At 42.3% G+C, this 27,347-nt stretch overlaps 1 protein-coding gene across 8 annotated transcripts in view; it reads left to right on the top strand.

Annotated features, from left to right (window-relative positions):
* The window catches only part of KCNMA1 (potassium calcium-activated channel subfamily M alpha 1), a 748,269-nt gene that overhangs the window by 572,126 nt on the left and 148,796 nt on the right, over window positions 1-27,347 (top strand). For all 8 annotated transcript variants that reach the window (XM_065922697.1, XM_065922687.1, XM_065922690.1 and 5 more), the window contains 2 exons: window positions 13,809-13,877; window positions 22,750-22,836. In XM_065922697.1, coding sequence (XP_065778769.1) covers window positions 13,809-13,877; window positions 22,750-22,836 — 156 coding nt within the window. The remainder of the gene's footprint in view (window positions 1-13,808; window positions 13,878-22,749; window positions 22,837-27,347) is intronic.

Raw genomic sequence — 27,347 nt, 5'->3', positions numbered from 1 at the left:
AGACTCTTCAATTCAGGTTAATTAAAGCACAGCTGTAATTAGAGTGTGGGGCTGTATATCACTGGGCTGGTGCATAAGTATTTTCATTACAGTAAGAATTGGCTATTCAATTTCAAGATGACATAAAGGACGCCAAAATATATTTTCAGCTGGTTCATGTAAAAGAAAAAGGGGAATATTCCGGGTATAATAAAACACAGATAAAATATACAGATTTTCAGAGCCGTTTCTGTAATTATGCACGGCATTAAAACAATATGCAGCCAATAACGTCTTGAAGCATGAAAAGAAATAAATTTGCTCTTCCCCTGGGCTGGCAGAGTGCCCCTTTGCAGGGTAGGATCACCACACCGGAAAGCTTGGAGTTTTCTAAGAAGATGGGAGAGTCATTCAGTGAAAAGATAAAGAGGCAGGATTAATAGGTGAAATTTGAGGTCATTCCCCAAGAGAACAGAATGTGGAGAGAAGAGAGCAAGGGCAGGAGGCCCCCGAGGTTAACTCTTACAAGCATTTCAAGCAGAGTGATGCTTTCTCCGGCTCAGGTGAGACCTGCATGAGCCGTTGGCCTCCATGTGTGCATCACCAGAAGTCACAGCTTTGTTCCAAAAACAATAATTTAGACAAAATGCAATATCATTTCTAAATATAAATATCATTTACATTCTCTCAATGAATCTTCATCACAGTCCTGTGACCTTTCTGCGAATATCACCATCCCTGGTTTATAAAGGAGGACACTGAGACTCAGATGCTGATGTTTCCTTCCAGAGACACCTAGCAGACAAATTACAGAGCCAGGCCTCCAATGCTGGGGCCTTAGACAATTGAGAACAGCTTGTAGGAGCTGCTAGCTGAAGGCTAGCTAATTAAGAATCTCCTGGGGAGCTTATTAAACAGAGAGATTTCTAGACTCCATCTCCAGATTTTTATATCTGGGATAAGCCTCCCAAATCTGCATTTGTTTTGCAAGTAAGTCAGGTGATTCTGATTCAAAGTCTGATGACTCAAAACCCCTACAGACCCCATTTCTCCACACACAGGAATAACCTCTTATTTCCACTTCAGTCCCTGGGTTGGGAAGATCTCCTGGAGCATGGAATGGCTACCCACGCCAGTATTCTTGCCTGGGAAATCCCATGGATAGAGGAGCCTGGTGTGCTATAGTTCATGGGGATGCAAGAGTCAGACACATCTTAGAGACTAACCCACCCCACTCTGGGCTTAGCTATTGGGGTGCTCTTCTCTGATTTTAGCCAAATCATAGAATTGTAGGTGGGCCACACCTTGTAAGCTAATGTTAAGATTTGTGTCTTTTTGGAGGCTTCCTTTCCATCTCTCTTTTTCATGAAAGGGTATTCTGCAATCTCTATGGACATTAGAAGTGAGTCTACCCACTACCATGCCAGGCAACTCACGACTGCTCTCCCTACTCTCTGCACCTAATCCAAATCAGAATAGGAAAAAGTCACGGGGGTACTGAGCCCTTTAATGCTCTCTGTCCACTGGGGATCATAAAGCAGTTTCAGATAAGCACCAAATGCAGAGAAAGACAATTCAGGATACAACTGGCTAGATACCTCATGGCCTTGAGGGCATCGTGGTGGCCATTCCTAGAATACCCTTAACATGTTCCTTTTAAGGACCAGCAACTACTGAACCTCTCCCCTTGGTTTTTGCATGGCTGGCTTTCCCCTGGGTCTGTGTGGCAATAAGATCAAGTCAGAGGAGTTTTGGGATGTGAAGGAGAGGGCGCCATCCACTGCTCTCTGAACACCAGAAAACAAGCTGCTTCATTTCTCCTCATACTCCCCATCTTCTTCAGCAAGGGACTGTGGAGGGTGCAGATAGCCAGTGCCAGCCAAGCCTACAGGAAGCCAGGGGCTAGGGTATGAGGCTATGTTTGCACTAAGGGGTCCTGTTTTTGAGTAGTTTGAATAGTAGGGTGCTGTATGATATCATGAAGTGTGAACTGTGGAGTTGCAAGGGTCACACCCCCAGATCAGCGACTTGCTGGATATGTGATTTGGACAAGATGTTTGATTTCTGCCTATCCTTCTTTTGACAATTACCAACTGCCTGACCTTAGACTTGGTGCTTACCCCCTGTCTCCTCAGCTCTGAAATCAAAATGATAGAACTTTTCTCAGTACCAGCTAAAGTCCTTTTCCCCTCTTCTGCTGCCTTCTTGCCACCATCCTATGTTACCCCACTGAATAGACTGTAAGCACAAAGAAAAAAAGAAATATATCCTGGCATTTCCAAGTTTTGTGTACTCCACTGTTTAGAAAATTCTACCATCAGTCACCAGCCAGTTAATCAGCTAGATATTTAATTATCTTAGGATATCTGTGCCAGTGTGTAGGCATGATGCTGTCTCTAGAAGAACCTACAATTAGATTTGATTAAATATATGCTCATTAAAGGACATTCCAGGTGGCATTAGTGGTAAAGAACCTGCCTACCAATGCAGGAGACGTAAGAGATGCAGGTTCGATCCCTGGGTTGGTAATATCCCCTGGAGAAGGGAATGGCAACCCACACCAGTATTCTTACCTGGAGAATCCCATGGACAGAGGACCCTGGCGGGCATAGGTTGCAAAGAGTCTGGCAAGACTGAAGAGATTTAGCATGCATGCTCTTTAGAAGATTAATACCAATATTTTCAAATGCCAGGGAAAGGATTCTGCTTCCCTACAGCGACTGCCTTCTGAGAGTTCACAGTCTGGCCAAAGAAAACAATACCCATCCTCAGAGAGAGATGAGTACGCCCACTGATGAGTGTTTGATGAGGGCACACAACCAGGGACCAGAGGCTGAGAGCTGCAAGGACAGGGGGTTCCCTGTAGGCGGGAGGTGCAGGAGAGGCTTCCCGAAAGAGAGGACACTGGAGATGTGCCTTGTATGGAGGTTGGGTTCAGAGAAGAAATAGAGAGAAGAGGGAATTCTAAGTGGTAGGGAACCAGGAGGCTGAGAGCCTCACAAAACTCTCTCAACGCTTAGGTCTCTGAGATTTTCCAACAAGAACAAATAGATTTCCCCTTTAGAGGGGAGAAGGACAGAAATCAGAGTTCTTCTGACGTGATGTTTTCATGGAGAAACTGTGATAGTGTTTTTTTATCACGAGAACTAGCAAAGGAGAGGATGCACCCCCCACCCCCACCCCACCCCACCCCACCCCACCCCAGGTAGGAAAATGAGGGCAGAGGAGGGAGATGGGGAAAGAGAAGTGGAGGAAGCCACACGCTCACAGGTTGGCTACTGCAGGGACACTGTGTGCCAGGTCCTGAGTCTCACGGTGAGCAGATCAGTCAGTCAGTCATCACTTGTGAAGTGTAACACTCCTCACCAGCAAAATATAAATGTGTAATTGATGCTTAATTGTACCAGGTTTTACAGCTCAGAAGGGTTAGGACAAAAGATGTGTTTCAAATACTGCGTGTGTCTCTGTGTCCCCCTGCAGCTGGTGGAACAGTTAGAAGTCATATTTGATGTGGAGTATTTCATGCCTGGGTGACTTGAGGAACTCTAACCAGATGTTACCTGGAGTTTTGCTCTCCAGCCTCGGTACCAGCCTGGAGGCTTCTATGCTGGTTTAAAACAGTGTGAGGGCTGCAGGGTGTAGTTCTCCATTCCCTCATCCACAGGAATTCAGGGCCCCTCACACTGAAAAAGTCATGCTCTCATCCTGGGCTATTTGGCATGGACAGATCTTTCCAGTGAAGCCACTTGAGGAAACTTAAATTTAAGACTACCTAGAGAAAGCTAGGAAGGATATGCCCATCTGAATGCAGAGTTCCAGAGAACTGCAAGGAGAGATCAGAAAGCCTTCTTAAGTGAAGAATGCAAAGAAATAGAGGAAAACAATAGAATGGGAAAGAATAGAGATCTCTTTAAGAAAATAGAGATACCAAGGGAATGTTTCATTCAAAGATGGGCACAAAAAAGAACAGAAATGATATGGACTTAATAGAAGCAGAAGATTTTGAAAAGAGATGGTGAGAATATACAGAAGAACTATTAAAAAAAAAAAAAATGTCCTAATGACCCAGGTAACCATGATGGTGTAATTACTCACCTAGAGGCAGACATCTTAGAGTGTGAAGTCAAGTGCAAAGCTAGTGGAGATGGTAAAATTCCAGCTGAGCTATTTCAAATCCTAAAAGATGATGCTGTTAAAGTACTGCACTCAATATGCCAGCAAATTTGGAAAACTCAGCAGTGGCCACAGGACTGGAAAAGGTCAGTTTTCATTCATTCCAGTCCCAAAGAAGGGCAGTGCCAAAGAATTTTCAGACTACCACACAGTTGCACTCATTTCACATGCTAGCAAAGTAATGCTCAGAATTCTCCAAGCCAGGCTTCAATAGTATGTGAACCGAGGAATTCCAGATGTTCAAGCTGGATTTAGAAAAGGGAGAGGAACCAGAGATCAAATTGCCAACATCTGTTGGGTCATAGGAAAAGCAAGAGAATTCCAGAAAAGCATCTACTTCTGCTTCATTGACTACAGTAAAACCTTTGACTATGTGGATCACAAAAACCTGTGGAAAATTCTTGAAGAGATGGGAATACCAGACCACCTTACCTGCTTCCAGAGAAATCTGTATGCAGGTCAAGAAGCAACAGATAGAATCAGACATGAAACAATGGGCTGGTTCCAGTTTGGGAAATGAGTATGTCAAGGCTGCATGTTGTCACCCTGCTTATTTAACTTATATGCAGAGTACATCATGTGAAATGTTGGTCTGGATGAAGCACAAGCTGGAGTCAAGGTTGCCTGGAGAAATACCAATAACCTCAGATACGCAGATGACATCCCCCTTATGGCAGAAAGTGAAAAGGAACTAAAGAGGCTCTTGATGAAAGTGAAAGAGGGGAGTGAAAAAGTTGGCTTAAAATTCAGCATTCAAAAAACGAAGATCATGGCATTTGGTCCCATCACTTCATGGCCAATAGATGATGGAAAAATGGAAACAGTGAGAGACTTTATTTTCTTGGGCTCCAAAATCACTGCAGATGGTGACTGCAACCATGAAATTAAAAGCTGCTTGCTCCTTGGAAGGAAAATTATGACCAACCTAGACAGCATATTAAAAAATAGAGACATTACTTTACCAACAAAAGTCCATGTAGTCAAAGTTACAGTTTTTCCAATAGTCATATATGGATGTGAAAGTTGGACCATAAAGAAAGCTGAGTGCCGATGAATTGATGCTTTTGAACTGTGATGTTGGAGAAGACTCTTGAGAGTCTGTTGGATTGATTTCAGGGAAATCAATCCTGAATATTCATTGGAGGGACTGATACCGAATCTGATGCTCCAGTGTTTTGGCCACTTGAAGCTAAGAGCTGACTCATTGGAAAAAACCCTCATGCTGGGAAAGATTGAAGGCAAGAGGAGAAGGGGATGACAGAGGATGAAATGGTTGGATCGCATCGCAGACTCAATGGACATGAGTTTGAGCAAGCTCCAAGAGAAGGTGAAAAGCAGGGAAGCCTGGTGTGCTGCAGTTCATGGGGTCTCAGAGTTGGACACGACTGAGTGACTCAACAACAGCAAAGAGAAAGCTGGAACTTCCCTGATGGCTCAGATGGTAAAGGATATGCCTCCAATGCAGGAAACATGAGTTCGATCCCTGGATCGGGAAGATCCCCTGGAGAAGGGAATGGCTACCAACTCCAGTATTCTTGTCTGGAGAATTCCATGGGCAGAGGAGACTGGCGGGGTACAGTCAGTGGGGTTGCAAGGAGTCGGAGATGACTGAGCTATTAACACTTTTTTTTCAGAAGAAGCTGGGTCTCTTGCCCAATGAAAGCTATAGCTAGTTTAACTTGAGTTCTGTGAAATCATTAGAGATGATTTCTAGAGAAAGACATCTGAATTTGAACATGGAACAGAAAGAAGTCAGCAGGCTCTACTGTTATGTGATAGATTTATTTAGCCAGGCTGCAGAAATGAACATTTTGTGAGAATTTATGGAGAGGCTCAAGTTTAATCTTTAAAAAATATTTTTCCTTGAAGAACCAGCCCTATTCATTCAATTATCTGAGGGTATTATAATTAGGACTGAGCACATAATGACAGGAATACAACATTGATGATTATTTCTACTACAGGGACTCAGAAAGTGACTAGTAATCCTTCAACATGTGAATAAACCAGTGACCATAAAATCTGCTAAAACTCTTAAAAGCTACAGAGGCAATGACAAGTCTAGAATTCTCTACGGGGCAGGTTAGGGAGGCAGTCCAACAGAACATGCCTCGACTTGACTTGATCCTGGATGCACATAACAAACACACAGCTTACGTTTTATATTTCTGATGAATAATACTAGCAAAGCTTTCTTTAAAAATGTACTTACTGATGCTTTCTGAAAATGCATTTACTGACTTTTAGGCAGATGTTAATTGTCCATGTGAAAGAATGTAATTTTATTTACATTCAAGTGTCTTAGGTGTGCAGTGGAAATATTGTGAGTTTGGGTGTGTTTGAAGGTGGGGCTATTCTAAAGCCTCCCCACTCCATCTTTATCAAAGCTACTGGGAAATCTGAACAACGTTTTTCATGAGCATTTTAAATCACTTCTGTTTTCCTGGTACTGAGTCTCACAAATCCCACTTGTTCAAATCTTCTTTAACTAGATGTTTTCATTTTGAGAGCTTATCATTTTAAATCAGAGCTCCTAAATGTGCATGTCTCTCTTTTTTTTCTTTTTCTTCATTTTAGCCCCTAGATCCTAAAGATCTGGTTTCCCAGTGCACAGTGTTCACATCCTCATCTACTCTAATTATATGTGCCAACCTGACATTCCCAGGATGCCTGTGGACAACTGAAGAGGGGCTGGTGCTTCAGGGTGGAGCTAGGTTTGGAGGGCACAGAGAAAGCTGTCTCTTCTGTCCTTGCCCCTTCACGCCTGGGTGAATCATCTTCAGTAGCCCCAAATAACATCTTTGCATACCCTTCCTGAACACATTAGAAAGTATCAATTCTACAACAGGTTTCTATGCTTAATTCATACAAGCAAGCAGTCTTTCTAGTCAAGGGGTCTGATTTAATAGCAAGAACAATTTATTTCCCTCTGGGTAGGTGGAAACAGTTGGACTCTAATTCTTAAGAGCCTTTGTTCAGGAACATCTGGGTTGAAACTACTGTAGTTAACAGATGATGTTGGCAGTTAAAAAAAAAAAGGGCTTTGTATAATGTTGTCAAATTTGGTAGACCTCTACTTAATAATTATCAAGAAAGCAATCTAACTTGTTATTACAACAGTTTTATTGCAGATTGCTGGTTTAAGACCTTTTTGTGACAAGTAGTGCTTTTTTTTTCCCTTGAAAAAAGAATTCATTTCGATTCCCCTGTAATTATTTTTGCAACCAGTGGCAACTTCCTGCCTTGAACATACTGGGACATTTTATTTTAGAAAACAAGAATTAAATCCTTACTACCTTATGGATGATTTCATCTTGTATATCTCATTGCGGAAGCTTCCTGGCTTCCTTCTTCTTCTCTACCACACACTAAGCCTCTTTCTCTTCCCACCCCAGGTCTGTATATGCTCAAGTCATAAGAATGACTCTGAGGATTAGATGAGCATAACCTATTTTGCTTTACAAAAAAATGGTGTCAAATGATGCAAGTAAATATTTAATTCTGGGACATCAATTCTAAGTAGTCCAAAGGCACATCTTTTGTTACAGGATCTGTGGTGGTGGTGGGGGTTCCAAGGAGAAATCACTGTCTGTACCTTAGAATTGTACTTACCTCAAGTCACAGCAGATTGAAGGCAAACATTAGATTCCCAGAGCATATCACTGTTGTTAGTTCCTTCCACACCTTTCTTTTCCTGTCTGCTTCTAACCCACAGGTTAAAAAGCATCTTGTTCCACGATTCTAGACTCACTTCTAATCCTTTTCTGCCTAAACTAGACTCTCCTAGTTTATCACTTTATCTGTTGTGGATCATTCCAGCAGCTCATGAGATTTTGGTTCCATTTGTTTCATACATTTATTTAATCAGTATTTACTGAAAGCTTACTCTTTGCACTTTGCAAAATGCTGGAGAGACAAAGCATGTGTTGTGCGCTGAAGAAACTCAGTTTGAAGACAGAGACAAGTAAAGAAGTGTGACCACACCCCACCCACTCCCTGTTTACTCACCTTGATTTGCCCTTCCTCCTATGCCCAGCCCCAACAGAGGTTGTACCCTGACTTTCGCCAGTTTTCTATGGCAGGAACTAACGAAAAACTGTCATTTTAAACAGGGAAAGATGTAGTTCTGTTTCCAGTGTAAATTGTAAGTTGCTCAAGATTTGTGGAACCAGAGATCAAATTGCCAAGGTTTGTTGGATCATGGAGAAACTAAGGGAGTTCCAGAAAAACATCCACTTTTGCTTCATTGATTACACTTAAGCACGTGGCTATGTGGATCACAACAAACTGTGGAAAATTCTTAAAGAGAAGGGAGTATCAGACCATCTTACCTGTGTCCTGAGAAACGTGTACTCAAGTCAAGAAGCAGCAGTTAGAACTGAACATGGAACAACAGACTGGTTCAAAATTGGGAAAGGAGTATGACATATATTGCCACTCTGCTTATTTAACATCTATGCAGAGTACATCATGCAAAATGCCAGGCTGGATGAATCATAAGCTGGAATCAAAATTTCCAGGAAAAATATCACAACCTTATATATGCAGATGATGCCATTCTAACGGCAGAAAGTGAAGAGGCATTAAAGATCCTCTTGATGAGGGTGAAAAAAGAGAGTTAAAAAGTTGGCTTAAAGCTCAACATTCAAAAAACTAAGATCATGGCATCCAGTTCCACCACTTCATGGCAAATAGAAGGGAGAAAAGTGGAAGCAGTGAAATTTTATTTTCTTGAACTCCAAAATCTCTGTGGACAGTGACTGCAGCTTTGAAATTAAAAGATACTTGCTCCTTGGAAGGAAAGCTATGACAAACCTAGACAGTGTATTAAAAAGCAGAGACATTACTTTGTGACAAAGGTCCATGTAGTCAGAGCTATGGTTTTTCCAGTAGTCATGTACAGATGTGAGAGTTGGGATCATCATGAAGACTGAGTGCCAAAGTATTGATACTTTCAAATTGTGTGCTGAAGAAGACTCTTGAGAGTCCCTTGGACTGCAAGGAGTTCAAATCAGTCAATCCTAAGGGAAATGAACCCTAAATATTCATTGGAAGGACTATTACTGAAGCTGAACCTCCAACTCTTTGGCCACCTGATGCAAAGAGCTGACTCATTGGAAAAGACCCTGATGCTGGGAAGATTGAAGGCAAAAGAAGAGGGCAGTAGATGATGAGGTGGTTAGATAGCATCACTGACTCAATAAATATGAATTTGAGAAAATTCCTGGAGATAGTGGAGGATGGAGGAGCCTGGCATGCTGCAGTTCATGGGGTCGCAGAGTCAGACACGACTGAGCAACTGAACAACTACAACAATGCCTACAGGGGACAGACAGAAACAGACAATTAGAAAGAGGAGGTCTGGGACCTTAGGGAGTGGTGGGGACTGTGGCACATTGGAGAGCACATGTCCTGTCCAGAGGTGTAAGTGCTTTGGAAGTCCAGTTCCTTTTAGCCATGTGGAATGCAGCGCTGTCTAATATGGCCAGATCTGATTTTGAAGGAAAACTGAAAGCTAGTTTTTATATGAAATCACTTATTGGTATCTAATTCTAGTGTTTTGTTTGCCATTGTTACTGTTTTTTAAATGCTGTTTGACCAAACAGAATATGTCTGCATTTTGGGCTTCTGGCAACCACTTCATTTCGTTTGCTTTCATAAGAAGTAACTGTGTAGGACACTGCACTGAGACTTGATTTTTGACATTTCTATGTGAAAGTTGTTTAATCCTGAACAAGTTGCTTGATTTCTGCTTTTGGCTTTTTTTTCTTAAAAGCCACTTGACCTTGAACAAGTTGCTTTTACTTCTTAGAACCTCAGTTTGTCCTCCATGTGAGAAGGGCAGGACCAGTCAATTTTGAAGTGCCTGAGTCTGAAAAATCTATGGTTGTGACACTGTTTGCATTTACACGCACGCCTCTTTTTATTATGCTTGTCTTTATTGCACTTTGCAGACCCTGCATTTTTTTTTAAACAAATTGAAGGTTTGTGGCAAGCCTATTCAAGCAAGTCTATCCCATTTTTCCAGTAGTATTTGGTCTCTTCATGTCTCTGTGTCACATTTTTCTAATCCTCACACTATTTCAAACATTTGCATTATTATTATATTTGTTATAGTGATCTGTGATTAGTGATCTTTGATGTCACTCTTGTAATTCTTTTGTTTTTTTTGGCAGTGGATTTCTTTCTAATTACAGTATGTTCATTATGTTTTAGACATGATGCTGCTATTGTGTATAGTATATATAGACATATATATATATAGTATATATAGACATGGTATGGGTCTATGGGAAAGACATGGGAAAGACATGGGAAAGAAAAAATTTCATGTGACTTGCTTTATTGTGATACTGCTTTATTGAGGTGGCCTGGACCCAAACACAGAACCCAAGATCTCCTGTGAGCACTTTGTATCACTCAGTCTCTGTCTTCTTAGTCCCTTTGGCCAGTGAACAAAGGCTTGTTTTAAGTCAAAGAGTTCTTGAAAGAGGCCTCTCTATGCCCACATTGAATCATTTTAGATATGGATTTGAAAGTTACAAAAAGAACTCAGATCTGCTGGTCCGCCCTGGGCTAGGTGAGGAATATGCACAAAGCCATGTAGATTTTAGTGACTTTTCTGAGTTATAAAGCGGCTTTCTTTTTATATAGAGTTGGAAAATGGTATTGCAGTAGCTAGGCAGACATGATTCACCCTAACTATGAACTGTTTCTTCCCTTATCACCAATACGATCAGGTCATTAAAGCAATTAAGGTCCTTGATGCCAACAACCATTAGAATCCCAAATGGGAGTGGCTATTGCTTGAAGGATTTCAGCAAATCAGCCTCTTCATGATCTGTACTGAGTTAAGATCAGCCTTCTCCTCAAGTTTGGCTCTTGGTTGCTATTTACATTAAAAAGTAGTTACTTAATCTGGTCATTTATTTCAGCAAATATTGCATAAGCCAGCTGATATTTTAAACAGTTTAAGCTCCAGAGGTAACAGCCCCATAAACGGTGTGTGTTAGTGTGATGCTATATGGAACATAACTTAAGAAGAGCACTTTTCCAGCTGTAGTTGGATATGTGGGTTGGTGTTTCAGCAACCGGCATAATCAGCACAAAGCCCAGATCATTAGAGTCTGCCGGCAGGAATCAGAAGACCTGCAAATCACCGGGAGAGTCCAAACGTGCCTGGATGCAAGTGGTCCTCTGAAATCTGTCTGTTGAAAGCAGTATGGGGGACCATGACTTCCCAGGCAGGAATGAACAGCTGGCCTTGTTCCCTCCAGAGAGCCTGAGGCCTTCACCAGCACGTTACCTGCAAGCAACACATCCACAGGTTCAGTGCATCTGATGATGACACTTTTCTATTTAGAACCAACCCAGAGTCTCCCAGTCCACTTGGAATAAGCTGCAGATTCCTTGATGTGGCTGGCAAAGCCTTCGTGGTCTTGTTCCCACCTCTCTCCCTGGCCTGGTTACTGTCACTCTGCTCACTTCGCTTTGTCACTGTCCCTCTTTTCACTCAGCTGCAGCCTCACTGGCTGTAATGCTGGTCCTTAAACATTGTGACTCGATTGTTACCTCAGGACCTTTGCACTTGCTGTTTCCACTCCCTAGAAAGCTCTTTGCCCATATCCCTGGTTGCCTGCCCCTTACCATCCTACTCCAGTGCCCTTGTTTTACTTTTCAGATAGGACCTCCTGGACCATCACAGACAACACACCTCCCTAGTTACTCTTTAACCTCTTAGGTATTTTATTTTCTGCACAGTATTTGTCCTTATCTGGAAATATATTATGTATTCACTGGTATATTTGCTCATTGCCTATCTACCCCAACATAAAATAGGCTTCACTGGGGACAAAGGTGTTATATATCCTGTCAGGTATGAGCTGGGGACTTAGGGCAAGTTACATGGGCTTTCTGAGCCTTAGTTTCATCACTTGTAAAATAGAACCATCAAGGTGTGCTGAGTCACTCAGCCGTGTCTGACTCTTTGTGACCCCATGGACTGTAGCCCACCAGCCTCCTCTGTCCATGGGGATTCTCCAGGCAAGAATGCTGGAGTGGGTTGCCATGCCTTCCTCCATGGGATCTTTCCAACCCAGGGGTTGAACCCAGGTCTCCCCCATTGCAGGCAGATTCTTTACCAACTGAGCTACCAGGGAAGCCCAGAAACACCAATGGAAGTCTGAATAACTGGGGTCATATCTCCCTCTTAGGGATATTATGGGGATGAAATGAGAACACCAAGAGCCTGACCTGTGACCCAGCACCTTCTCCCCCTCCCAGTGCTGAAGCTGAATAACCATCAACTCATTTCTCAGTCCATCAGTGAACCAATGTTTTTCTATCTAAAAGTCCTCAAAGCATGAGTGATAATGCCCATTTAGGAAACTTGTGATACATAATGTATATAATTCTTTGTTAGTTTATGTGAGCTTTTATTTCTGTGAGTTTATAAATATATGTTTTCACTGTATCAGGTTATTTACATCTTTGTACCTACAAGATAATATTCATTGATCTACCTTGAAATATTCTTCAAAAAGTCATTTTGAATGCTAGTACGATACTGTATGCCATTTTATCTTTGCCTTTTTATTGGACATTTAGGTTACTTTCAGGTTTTTTTACTCTGCATTAGTAGTACTTCCATGAGCATCTTTATGCATAAGTATTTTACTGAACTTTTTTTTGTTGTTCTCTTAGAACCGAACACGAGTAAGCAGAACTCATTCATTTCTTGAGTTTTCTGTGTCAGGTTCAATGTACAGCACTGTGGGGAATTCCAAACAAGTCCATAACTCTTGAAGAAGTTGCACTGGTTGAGGAGATAAAGTTCAGACACTTGAAGCAGTAGGAGGCAACCACAGCCGGTATAAAATCAGCTCAGGGCCGAACGATGTGGTTGCACGCAAGGTGCCGGAGGTGTTCTGAGGCAGAAAATCAGAGAGACAGCTGTCTGAGAAGGCCTACATGGAAGGTCCAGTTTGACTTGGGCCTGGAGATTGGGTTGGGAGCAGAGGAGGCTTTCTGGGGTAGGAACCGTGTGAGTGAAGACCTGGAGGCAGGAGCCAGCCGGCCTCCATGCAGGCGGGGCTGCGGGTAGGAGCCCCCGGCAGATGTGGTGAGAGAGCTTGGATGGAGCCAGGAGTAGTGGTGCCGTCATCATGTCCTGGGCACTTACACGGAGGCTAAGGGTTATTGCCACCATTCCAAGCGCACAGGGGTCTGCTCGGAACAGCAATATGAGCCATTTGTACAAAAGACCGAAATGGAATCCAAGTAACAGGTCCAGCTGCTCCAAATGCCTCCCTCCCCCTGCAGTTAACATTTTACTACCCGACCGAGTAACTAATGAATCTGGCCCAACATAAATCCCCAGGCAGAAATCCCTGCTTGGGGTGTGTGTCTAGACATCCAGATCTGAGTGCAATTTGCACTTTGAACATTCAGCACCTTATCACTTGTGAGAAATCAAGTTTAATGGGGAGGATGGGGAGGTGTGGCTCCTAGCCCCCTCCCTCTGGCACACAGACTATTGAATAGGGGTCCCTTGGATAATGGCCGCATCAGGAGATGGAAAGGTCGTAACAGTGTTTGTGGTATGGCTCTGGTCATTTGGAAGCACTGACTGGGAAGCACTTTCTGTCTCATTGCAGGCTGTGTTTTGTGAAGCTCAAGCTTCTCATGATAGCCATTGAGTACAAGTCCGCCAATCGAGAGAGCCGGTAAGTTTGCTGTGACCCAGCGCCCAGCTGACGTTTATGATGGTGAGCATGCAGACTGGGAACATTCGGTTCACTTCTTAACGCGTTATTTATTTGTTTGGAACCCTAATGCAACACTTCTCTGACTTGAAGTCACATTTCAAGGCATATTTAACTAGACGCTGCTACTTCTATCCCAGACACACCTGGCATCCCAAACCCCACTGGAGAGACTGTTTCTCCAGGGGAAGGAGTGAGGCATCCAAATCTCCACCTGATCACACCAACTTACACTTTTCACTCTCTAAATATAAAACTAGGGACAGACCCTGTCCTTAAACTCATGTTTACTGCTGTGAGCAAAAAGCAGGCGGACTCTGGCCTCCTTCAAAGCAGGCATGGGGCAGAGCCGTAATGGGAGATCACAGCTCTCTTGGAGCCAAATTACAGGCAGTCTATTGTGTACCATATGTGTTTCTCCCGGTGCAACTGAAATCCAGGTGGCAGAATATCAGCTTCATGTAAATTAGCCCAGAGAACAGGGCTTGGAGGCAAGAGCCCTCTTTATTTATTTATTTCGTACTTAATTATGTGCAAATCAGACTGATGAGGGACCGGGTCTGGTCGAATTAGATAACACTCCAGTCAATATATGAGTTTGTGCTGGAAGGAGGAAGCATTGCCATTAACAAGGAATTTTTGTTGGAGTACTGGATGCATTACAGATAAAAGAGAGATGACTTTTTGCTCCCCAATTCTTATCAGTAGCTTTAGAAGAAGGAGAGCTTACTGAGAAGTGCTCAGACTTCTGTCCCTTGCATTGACATCCATGTTAAAAAGTTTACCTGTAGGTGTCCAAAGGAATGGTGGAAATATCCTCCAACATATGCCTTATTAACTAATTGCAGGGCAAGACTAGAAGGTTCCTGCTATCATCATTTAAGGAGTTTCCATTTTCTGAGTGAATGACTCAATAAAGCCAGACTTTCAAATATGTAGCCTATGTCTCTATGACTCAAACACAAGCAAGCAAACAAACAAAATCAAACACTGGACTGTAAGCCAGTCAATCCAATGTTCTCTGTTACCTTAACCACCAGATCAGATTGCTCACAAGGTCAATCTGATCACATATTAAACTATTTTGAATATCCAAATCAACCAAAAGGAAGACAAAATGGTAGATTTGGTGGCCACATGGTAGACCATGGTCTTAGCAGTTGACAACTATTTATGTAGATATACGTTTTTCTTCTCTGTGCTGGCAAAGTGAAGAATATTGTTTGCAAAACACCCGAGAGTTCTTGGCTATTTGCTGTTCAACAGATAAAGTGGATGTTTCTGGGATTGTTGCTTGCCCAGGTTGTTGCCAATATACCCCTGTACCTGTGTCGGGGAAAATGTGTACCCTGGCTTTCTGCAAATGATATTCTCATGTTGCCAAGTTAGTAAATCTTTGTATAATTTAGTGTTCTCTATCACTTCTGTGCATCTTTAAGGAAAAAAATGTCATCATGTGGGTGATGCTGAAGAGTGTTTCTCAGCCATTCTGGAATAATTCCGTGGCAGGAGACTGCACCCTGAACCTTAACAAGCCATCTCCCACCTGCCACTTTTTGGTCACTAAGGAGGGAGAGAGAAAGACTGTTAACGGTTTCAATGTGAATCCACTGTCACCATTCTAAGAAAAATAATACAGTGCTCTCCCTGAAGGCACAATCTTTTATTTGATAGGTGCTCCAATTAATTCACAAATCAGAGATGTTTTCAACAAAGCCATATTTGTACATACAGAGAGCTTTTAGAATTTCCTTTTTCAGAAGAGGGAGAAAAGAACCGATAAGACCTGGGTTTAACTTTCTGTGTATAGCTGCCAGCTTTAATTCTCAAACGTGGCTTGGTCTCAGTGTGGAAGCACATTGGTTCTTGTGGAAAAAGGTGTGTTGGAGGGAATGTGGATCATGCCTCCGAGAAAACACAGCACTCAAACACAATATCCGTGTTAAAAAGGACTGAGCTTCTGACCCTTCCTGAGATAATCATTTTGATTTTGTTCTCCATTTAAAAATGTCCCATTTGCCTTCCTCTCCCATTTCCTAAGTGACTGGGTGTTAAAATTCAGAGGACCGCCCCCGCACTTCTTTTTTCCGCCCCTACCCCGTGCCTCTGACCTGTGTGAACTGCCTCCTTTGTTGCTGTTTCACCCCCATGATACTGTTCCCATGCTTTGCCAGAAAACCTTGTTTTCACATGCATCCTTCAAATAACTTGAAACAAAGGTTTTATTCCTTCTTTCCTTCTGGTGTCAGTCAATTGATTATCCAATTGTTTGATTTTCAATTCTTTTCTTGTCGTTTTGCAGAAGCCGAAAGCGGTATGCTCTCTTCGTTAACTTTCTTCCCAACTTGCACCCTCCGTCTTCACGTCTAACCACAGGACTAACCCTTTGCCAAGAATTCAGGAAGATAGAGATTATATATATGTGTATACATATATATAATCTCATTCCCTTGTCTAGCCCCGTATATACATATATATGTGTGTGTATATATGTGTTTTTATATCCAAACCTCTCTCCAACCAGAGTCCATAAAAACTGAAAGTAGCATATTGCTTTTCTTGTTTGATTTGTTGATTCTTTTGGATCATGCACTAACTTCTTTGCAGGAAACCTACACAAAACAAAGGCCCAATCCTGTTTTCAGTCATGGCACCAGCGATGGGAACAAATGCTAGTAGAGTTGACAAAGGAGAACGCTTCTCTCCAGCCATTGGTGTCTGTTTCTGTCCTGTCTTCATGTGTTTTGGTGCCGTTTGTCTGCATACCACATCCACATTCCCAGTGACCTCCTCTGCCCTGTGTCTGGCTTCCAGTTTGTAGAGACAAATGTGTGTCCTTTTGTCCACAAAACAGAGACCAAGCCCTTACACTTAACTCTCTTTCCTTATGCTAATTTTGATGGTAACATTTGACGTACTTTCTCCCTGGGCCAGTACTCAGTACAGACTTAGAATGCTGCTACTCAATTGCCAGGTCGTCACATTTGATTTACTGAATGAGTACTGTTTATTGAGATGAACTCGTGTTTCTCTTTCTTCCCCGTATGTTTGGGCATATTTCTTAATATGACGTATCTCAATTTCCACCATGTGACCTCACCCTGTTCTGCTGCTGTTTTTATGTTGCACGAAGCATGACCAAATCCTCATCGATAGATTTTTCCCCCCAACTCTTTGGGTTAATATTTGCAGTGTTGTTTTCTCAAAGAGAGTGTTGTTGAAACATACTATTGAGACGCCTCCTTGTTCATCTTCTCTAGAGATGTTTTGTTCTGTGGTTGTAGTCACTGTCATGTGTTTTTGTTTGTAATTGTGTGTGTGTGTGTGTGTGTGTGTAACTATCTATCTGACACTCCTTCCAAAATCAGATTCTTCTGTGATTTTCTTGAGTAGAGGTGGCTTCCTGTCAGTTTGGTATTATTGATATGATCCAACTGCAAGAAGTTACTGCAACACTTTGCATCTTCAAAGGTCCACAGTGGTTGCACCTCTGCTGTTGGCTTTTGGCCTTTGAGCCCTTTTATCTTGTGGTGAGGCATGTTGTGATATAGGCATGACTTGTCCTGAAGTGTATCAGAAAGTGACATGGTTTGCTCCCAGAACCAAATATCCAGCATGGTCCTTCCCAAATGAACTCTCTTTCCCATCCCATATGGCTACTGTTTTCCTTATGTGCAAAATAGATTTTAAAATGACATTTCTAAAATTGCTGAGATGGATTCAGGCTAAACAAGCCCTTGCACCTGTCATTGGCAGACCACAGAGGTGGTCATTTGAGTGTGGCCAACTGGGAGCAATCTTTACGATGCTGTCTCTGTGTGAGTGAATTGGGCTCAAACATATTGAAGCATGGAATACACACCGTGCCCTTCCATATATTTTATAGGAAAAATGCATGTGTCCAGTTGTATGGGACTCTAGCAGAATATATTTTAAACCCAAGAAGAAATGAAAAGTTCCAGAAAGGCAATAAGATTTGTGATTTGGGATTTCTTTAGGCTGTGCTGAACATAAGCCATAAACTGCAGGGCAACCACTGGTCAAACCAAGTCCCATCTAATAGCAATCTCTGTGACCCTGTGTGGTCAGAAAGGTCACTCCCCAGTGGCATGATTCATCTGGGCACAGCGTGAACTAAAGTGCTAGATGGTCCTTATCTTTTTGCTCTAGTTCGTGAAGTCCCATTAGCTTGCTAGACACAGATATAATTACCATGTTATCAAGTACAAACTGTTTTCTCATTTGAGTGATATTTTGTAATTGCTCAGGGAATGGTACGCTACACCTATCAAAATTGAGGGGAGGGAAGAGAGAAATACACACCTGTCATATTTACCCATAATGGATAAAAAGTTCACTTTAAAAAAATGTGTTTCAGTTGAATGACTAATCCTTGGTTGTCTCCAAAAATAGTGACCAGGTAAAGTTTATGATGATTGAAGAAGGGATAACTAGTGTTTCCCAGTTGTTATGTGTAAGTGGTGGAGAAAGGGAGCAAATCATTTTGCTGTCAAGCCCCAAATCCCCAGGAGTGTGGTCACTCCTTTGATAGGCCCAACTGGTGAGAATTGCCGCTTGGTCTTTGGAAGAACATCTGTGACTACCTTTCTCTTTATTAGAGAAGGAAAGAGACACTTCTGTAACTGAGGCCACTGCTTATGGTTTTCATTCATTCAAGAGAGTTGAAATGTGCCTATTGCAGGCAGGGCTTTAAGCTGATTGCTATGAGAAACTTGCTTATAAAAGTAAATAAAATAGGATTATGGTTTTCAGTCTTTTACTTAATTATGGTTTCCCTACAGAAAATAAATATTTGCTCCATAGAGTGTATAAGGAACCAAAAAATAAGTCTAGAAACAAACCTAGGAAAAAGAGAGGGAGAGTAAGAATCCTTGGGGAAGGGATCACACCAGCCCTTTGTCTCCAGCTGTTACTGAATGTTTTCAGTTGGAATTAACAAGGTCATAGAAAAAAAAAGATCATTTATAGTTCCTTGAATTAAGAAAGAGTCCACCCTTGCCAAGAAGATGTCCCTATTGGAATTCTGCTAATTGATATACAGGCTTTTTTTTCTTAGAGATTTCCTTGATTCTTCACATGACACATCTTGAAGTTTATCTCTGATAAGCTAGTGAATTAGACAAAATTGGAGCAAAAGCCGATTTAAAGTGAGGCACAGGGAGGGAGACTTGGCAGTCATAAAAGCCAAACAAACTTAACATCTTTTGAGATCAAAGATCTTTGGAAAGATTTACATATTCCCATTAGAAGGTCAATAGCATATTCTAAGGGTAGCAAGCATTTGGCAGGAAAAAAAGTTACTTCTGTCTAGGATCCTTATCTTTTTATAGTTTGAAAGAGAGGAGGATTTAATGGATTTAAACTTTCTAGATTTGGAATGTGGATAGAAGACTCACTGTCTAAAATATCAAAAAGAGTAATAGTTTTCCTTAAAGAGACTTTGAAACTTTGTACCCTTACACAGGAAGTATTATATGCAATGGTCCCCTGAAATCAGGGGCACATGCTTCTTTACCCAACCCTTAAATCTATGAGTGGAATCCAGCACAACAAACTTCTTTGTGTATCTAGATGTCTTTCCTTCATTATTCTCGAGAGCTGAGCTCAGTCTTTTGATTCCCACCCAGAAGGCTGCCTCAGCCTGAGCAGGATACTGCAAATGATGCAGCCTTGAATCTCACACAGAGATGATGTGAAGCCTCCCCTCCTGTCCAAAAGAGAACAAGAGGGCATCCTAGAATCACACGGTCACTGATGCCCTTGGAGGTGCTTAGAGTGCCTTACACAATCCGTTGTAAGATTTAAAGAACAGGGGGATAGTCCACTTTGCAGCCAAAAGCCAGTCCAGATGAGTCCATCTCCAGGTATGGCATGGGGATAAAAATGCTATCTCAGTCAGTACAGAGGTCTTCCAGTACCAGTTAGATGCCTCCTAGGTAGTTTATTAGCACCAAAGATCAAACGGAGAGCAGTGATGCTCTGAGAGATTGTCTAGCTCTTGTTTAGTTGTTGTCATTACCTTGCTTACTAATAATAGTGACCATGTATTAAGCACCTGCTTTGTGACCCCTCAGCGCATAGTATGTATGGTATGTACTTTAATTCTTTTTGTGACACTGTAAGTTAGCGATTATTCCCCCCATTTTACAGATGAGGAGAGTGAGGCTTATCAGCCCGTCCGTGCCCAAGGCCAGGACCTGAGCTCGGCTATCCGACACACACACCTATTCCCTTAACCAACACAGGCATCGAAACTGAGATTTGAACACCAATGTGCCTTTCATCAGTGCCCAAAATCTTTCCACTCCGCCACACTGACTTAACTAAAGCAAGCTTGAAGGCTGTAATAAATTATCTCAACCTCTTGTCTCCAGAATGACAGTCCCAAATCCTCACTGTACGCCAATTCTTATTCACTGTTGCTAAAGAACAAAGGAAATGAAAAGAAACTTTCCATTGATAGGAACCGTGACACAATGGGCTTGATCACTGGAGTGCAATTAATGAAGCATATGATGCCAAAAAAAAAAAAAAAAACGAAACAGGGTTTTGTGTGAGGCTTGTTTTGCTACTACATGTCACCTAGACATTGATGAGTGTCAAATTTCCCCTTTTGAATTGCATTGTTAAAACTACGATAGGATTTCTTTTTCACTCAGAAGCTTCTTTTACATCCTTATATGAATACACATCAAAATGTAGGCTTATTCAACTTCAAGGAATTAGTTCCTTTAAACTCCAGAAGGACTCAGAATTTTCATGTGTATTCCTGTATATTATTCTGGAGTGTACAGTTCTTCTTTCTATAATAACTTTATATAATTATGGGCAAGGTATTTTGGCATAAAGTTCTATGTTCCATTCTACGGGGCCAGCTAAAGTGATGCTTTCATTAAAAATGAAATACACTTTTGGCTTTTTTTGCAATAATAAAAAAAAAACTAATATACATTAGCTTTCTATGCATCATCTCCCTTAATCCTTTGAAAAAAGTAACACAGACTATGCTTATCTTCATCTTGTATGTGAGGAAGTTGAGTTCTAGGGAGGATTAGTAACTTGCCCAAAGTCAGACAGTAACTGAATGGTGGGGCTGGAATTTGGACCCAATTTCTTATTGCAGAACTAGGGCACGGGAGAACTGCCATACAGCACAGTCATGAGGATAAGAAAGTGTGCAAAATCCAGCCTTCTGCTTTTCTAAAACATCCCATTTAATTGACTTTGAAATAGGGACCCATCGAAACTGTGATAAGCTCTGACCCTCTTCCTCTATAATGGTGAAAAGTCAGAGGGCTGCTAAACCAAGGTGAAGAGTGGCTGAAGGGTGTGTTCAGGAGGTGCCTGTATGGAGCTCCTGCCCCTTGCAAACTATGCTTTAGTGTGACCTGCTGCTTCCTGACTGGTGAGGAATCTCATTGTTGCCTGTGGTTCTAGGGCAGAACACTCAAATCTTCATAGACACTTGCTATCATTTAGTGTTACTCACAGTGATCTCACAGGATCGGTTTCCTCCTGTCGGGTCTTGTTATTGGTAATAATCGATGCTTCTGTGACCGCAAACATTTTGCAATAATGATCTGCTCTGTGTTCTCCAAAGAGAACAGAAGTTCACCTGGGTCCTTCCTGCCTTGCTACAGATGCATTACTGTGCTGGCCACGGCTCTTTTCTGGAATGGTTTTACCAGCAGTGAAAGATGACGTCTTAAATGCCATCCTTCCGTTTTGAGGAGTTCCTTTAGCCTGATTCCAGACATCTATTACCATAAACACCAACTTTTCAGATCAAAAAATAACTCTGTGGTATCTAGTGCTGTATTTACAATGCCTCAATTCTGTGTCCGTTAAGCTCAAAGCCTCATCTCTGTCTCTATGTAAAATAGTCCGTATTCTGCTTTTGATCTGAAGACAGTTAAGTTTGTTTGTTTCATCCATTTATTAGATTAGGATACATTTATCTCTCTGTCAGTCCAAACACAGCTTGGTCAGCGAATCTATTTATACAACTTTGAAATAGGACAGTGTATATTTAGGTTTATACTTCCCCCATGGGGGAAGTTTTTTTTAGGGATAATTTGCATTTGTTTTTTCTAATTACAAGTTGGCCCCAATCAGGATATACTAGACACATACGTTTTTCAAACACTCCCATACATTTTTGTAAACAGCAGACTGGAATCACTAAGTATTTCCAATTGCTGGCATTTTTTTTTCCTCATTGTCAGGGTAGATGCAATTCTTTCTACCTAGGCTGCAATGGAATCCACTTCCAGGTCCGTATCAACGTTATGCAGATATGCTGTTTGCTTCTACGTTGGTTACAGGCATCCCGTACCATTCCCTGTAGTAATGTGTGGTGTGTATACATGTATGTTTCTGTATGCATATAGGGGTCCCATTAATACCCTGCCATCTAATGGAAAATCAGTGTAGTCATAGCTCTGTTAGACCAATAACACTCAACACTGACCATCAACAGTAATTTCCAAAACAATACATGATTAGGAACTTTGTCTCAAACCAGAAGCCCATGGCAATCCCATTGTACAAACTCAGCCCTAAAATCTGGATTTGCTTTGATATCTGCAACTGGAGTGTGCCAGCCTGGGAACCTGGCAGCAGAACTTTATGATGGCATCATCCAATTAAATGTGTAGGGCCGTGGAGATCAGGCTCTAGACAAAATCTTTGGGGAAAGCATTAGACTAGTGGGCCCCCTATAAAGTTAACAATATGGTGTAGTCTTTAAGGTTTTCTTCAGAACATGACCTCATAACTATGTCTTTTTGTTTGTTTTTGTTTCACTGAGCAGTATATTAATTAATCCTGGAAATCATCTTAAGATCCAAGAAGGTACTTTAGGATTTTTCATCGCAAGTGATGCCAAAGAAGTTAAAAGGTAAGAGTTTATTTTCACTTGCCTTCGTTTTTGGCTCAACTGTACCTATCTCCAGGCACTGAGATTTGCTTTCAGGGTGTACTGGGCCCTAACCCCAGAAGTGCTTAACATGTCTGTTTCCATCAAATGGTGCTGAACCTTAGGAAAAAGAGATTGTGCTTTGTCATGCTTTCATGGACTCCTCATCACACAATGAGTTCCATACCTTTGAATTAGAATAATAACATTTTAGACCTGGAGACCCTCGATATCTGGTCTTGCATTTTCCAAGTGAAGAAAGTGAGTCTCAGGGAGATTAAGTGATTGTTCAAGATCATCCTAATTCCTGATGATCCAGGACAACATAGGACAATGGCCCCTCATCTAGTGCTCTTAACATTATCCAGGCAAATTTGCTTGAGAATTCTCCATTTTCTACTTTAAGTGTCAAATGGAATCTCAAAAAAGTTTGGATTAATTTCAGATGAAATGCCAAACTGGCTATATTTCTATTGGTGGCCTTTCTGGATGAGTGACTGACTTTGTCAGGTTTAATCTTAAGCCTCTGTAGGTACAATCCAGGATTTCATTGGCCTCAGTGTTTCACGATACTTTTGTTCATATTCTCAAACCTGTTTTAACAGCCCAGGAAATCATAGGACTTTCTGCAGAATACCATGGAGTATTGTTATATTTGATTTTAGCCTGTGAACTAGAAAAAATTTACTAAAAGAAAAATGTGACTCAGATGGTCAGAAAGGTCACTTAGCTCAAGGACAATGTTACATAAAATATCTTAAATAAATGATGAATTGTTCAGGTGTGTCATTTTTATATTAAGCCTATTGTCTTCACTAGGCTTCCTAGGGGCCCAGTGGCAAAGAATCTGCCTGCCAATGCTGCAGACGCAGGTTTGATCCCTGGATTGGGAAAATCTCTTGGAGGAGGAAATGGCAACCCACTGCAGTATTCTTGCCTGAAAGAGTCCCATGGACAGAGGAGCCTGGTGATCTACAGTCCATAGGGTCACAAAAAGTCAGAAACGACTTAGCGACTGAGCATAAGAACATTGTCTTCATCCAGTGACCTCCTACTCAAAGTCAGGCTGGTGCTGGGTATTCTACAGTCCTTGTTTCTAGTCCTCAAAATAACCTGGTGAGGTTGGTCTTCTGAAATTCTCCAGGCTTCAGTTTCCTCCTCTGTGAAATTGAGACAAATGATTTGTACAAGGCCATGCAGCACATAAGCAAGTAGCAGAGCCCAAGGGGAACTGGTCTTTCCTTTTCTAAGGAAATTTTTGACCACAGTTAGAAACACTAGCAAATTCGTTTGCAGAGTTCCATGTGCGGCAGCTGTGTTCCAAGTTCCAGATAGCAGACGTTGATGAACTCATTTAATCCTCTCAACAGACTGTGAGACAGGGAGCATTGCTACTGACATTTACATGTGAGGAAACTGAGGCGCAGATTAGTTAATTAACTCGCCCAAAGCCACATGGCTACTGGGTCATAAGGCCAGGGTTTAAAACCAGTAAGTCCCATTCCAGAGCTTACATTCTTATTTGTCGAGAGGTGAACCTGCCATGCTGAGCACAGACTTATGAGATTTGACAACTGACACTTGTTTTATTCCTTTTCATCCTCTCTTAAAAACTAGCCCTACTAGTTATAAAAGCTTTTAAGGGGACTTCTCTGGTTGTCCAGTGATTAAGACTCCATGCTCCCAATGCAGGGGGCATGGGTTCAATCCCAGGTTGGGGAACTAAGAGCCCTGCATACCTTGTGGTACAGCCAAAAACAAAAAACAAAACAAAACAAAACAAAACTCAGGAAAAAGGCTAAAGAAAAAAATCCTTGAGACTGAGGTATCTAATGACTTAAATTTACTTCTGCAAATTGGGAAAGGATTGTTATTATTCAGGTGAAAGAGGAAAAGCTCCTTATCCAGTTCATAGAGCCTCACCTTTTCCAGAAGTACCCCCCCAAACTGGGGTCACCTGCAAGAGGAAAGCGAGGCTAACTGGGACTGAAGCCCCTCCTGGTCTTCTGGGAGAGAAGGTTGATCCCCTGATCAGACACAAGACACAACAGCTGGGAACTCAGCACTGTGCATGGGGGGCTGGGAGCACGGCGCCCCACTGATCACACGTACCTCCCAGATAGCAAGTATAACATGAAGCTCCTGTTTGGGTGATTCTATTTCCTATTGCGTCTCTCACTATTGAATGTCGCAAATACCAGGCAGTCCAAAAAACAAATTACCTCCTGTGTTAGGGAGTACAATATGTCTCATCTCAGTGCTTTATGGTGTTCACAAATACATGCTGACACAATCAGCCTCGACACCAGCCTGTAATTTTCCGTGGAGTGTGATGTGTCAAGAGCAAATGCTGTCAGTTAGGGGATTGAAAACCACAGAAAGGACATTGGAGGTTTGCAGGAAACTAAACAAATTTTGTAAAATGGAAAAGTAGATTATGATGATCTAGTGTTGAGTTTGCACCTTCCGTTGCAAAAAAGTATTGTAGCTCAGAGAAACTTTCTGATGTAGTGCTTTACGAAAGAGGGTTGAAACCCTCCAAGCATTATCTTACTCCTTCATTCATCAAGCATCTGCAGGTCACTCGCTTTTGAGAACACTCTGTACTAGGTGCCAGGGAAGCAGTGGTGAACAGTGGGACGGAGACACTGCTTTCATGGGCTCACATTCTAGGGAGGAGAGAATTGCACTTTTGTTTGTTCATGATGGAAAGAATTAATGTAACTGTCACTGATTTGGATTGCTGGTAAGTGATGGCTGCTCTGAGGGAGAGATATTTGAGTGGAGGTGATGAAAAAGAATCCATAGAACAGGGATCAATGGATCAGAAGGGAAGAAGAGACATGGTGGTAACAATTTTGTCGTGTTTAGGGAACTGAGGGGGAAAAAGGGGGTGAGATGTTGTTAGAGGGAACAGTGGGGGCTGGATTCCATAGGACTTTATACAGAGGCTGTGTTATTACATGGAATCATGGATGGTCTTAAGCTGGAGACGATGTATTAAAAGGTGTTTCCATCTGCATGGTAGAGAATGGGAGGTAGTGGGGTTGGGGGAGAGGAGGCCCATGGACTTGGGGGCTGCTGCATGGTTTAGGTGGGAAAGGATAATTTTGGCTCCATTGGTGAGTAGAGGTGGAGAGAAGTGAGACCAATTCAGAATACATTTTACAGAGTCTGCAAGACCCTCTGATGATATAAGGATATAAGAAGTGAGAGGAAAAAGAGGAATCAAGAATGGAGCCTAGATCTGGAACTTACACTGCTGGGGGGGATGATGGCTCCATCTTATCAAGATAGGGTAAACTGGGAAAGGAGCAAGTTCAGGATGGCAGGAAATTAAGAATTCTATCTGGACTAGGATAAGTAGGCAATACACACTAAACATATACATGGAGATGTCATACAGCCAGTGGGACCTAAGATTCTGGCATTCTGGGAAAAAGTGAGGGCTGGAGATGTACATTTGGGTGGCTGCTATATCAGTGAGGGTCCTGGCCAGAAACAAATGACATGCTTAAATGGGAAAAGGAAGGAGAGTTTTATGAGGGGACCACGTAAAGCTATGGACACAGAGTTAAGGAAAACTAGCAAGGGATGACAAAGCACCCCGGAGCTCACAACAGACGGGAGCCATTCTCAGCTCTGGATCTGCAGACTCAAAGGAGGGCTGTCAGAACGTGGTGAGCAAGGTTGTGAAGGAAACACTGCTTGGCAGGAGGTGGGTCCTTCAGTAAAGGAATCTCATCACTGCCATTTCCTACCACTTTTCACCCTCCAGTCTCCTGCCGGCCCCTCCCATTGGCCAAACACAACAGGAAACCTGAGTACGAGGAGACCCTAAAGGCCAGCTTTGCAGCATGCAGATCTGGTCTTGATGATAGACGGGGGCAAGGTCACCAACTGGAGAAGGGGTGGGGTGAGGAGGAGAGGGAGTGATGAGGAGAGGAGAGAGAGTTGACATGGGAGGAGGAGGTACGAGGTGGGGGATCCTGAGAAGTGTGAAAAGGTTCCTGGAATGCACAACCATGGATTTAAAGTGAAATCAGTTGGCACAGAGGTGTGTTCCTTTCCCCAGCAAGGCTCAGCTGCTTGGGTACAGCTGTACAGAGGGGCAGGGCTTTGCCAGGTGAGCATGGGAGGCAGAGATGGGTGGGGAAGTGCAGAGAAGTGCCTCTTAGCAAGAATCAGCTGGAGCTTAGATACTCTGCCCTCTTCGGTTGGTTTGGGGGGGGGTACGTCTCCAGGTCACCACAGGCCCCTCCACCCCCATTTCACTCATTAAGTTTACATGTCTGGCCCTTTGCATATTTCATTTTCAGAATCCAGCTTTAATTCATGAAATAATCATACTTTACCTTTTTAGTCATCTATTCACACCCATCATTGTCTCACCATCTCTTTAGTGGAGATGTGTTAAGACCTTGAGCTCTGGCACTAGACTGTGTGAATTCGAATCCTGGCTCTGTTACTCTTCTCTTTGTGACCTTGGGCAG

The sequence above is a fragment of the Muntiacus reevesi genome, chromosome 2, assembly GCF_963930625.1.
Source record: "Muntiacus reevesi chromosome 2, mMunRee1.1, whole genome shotgun sequence".
In the NCBI taxonomy this organism is placed as follows: Eukaryota; Metazoa; Chordata; class Mammalia; order Artiodactyla; family Cervidae; genus Muntiacus; species Muntiacus reevesi.
Note: the sequence above shows the minus strand (reverse complement) of the source record. Positions and strands in the feature narration are given on the sequence as shown.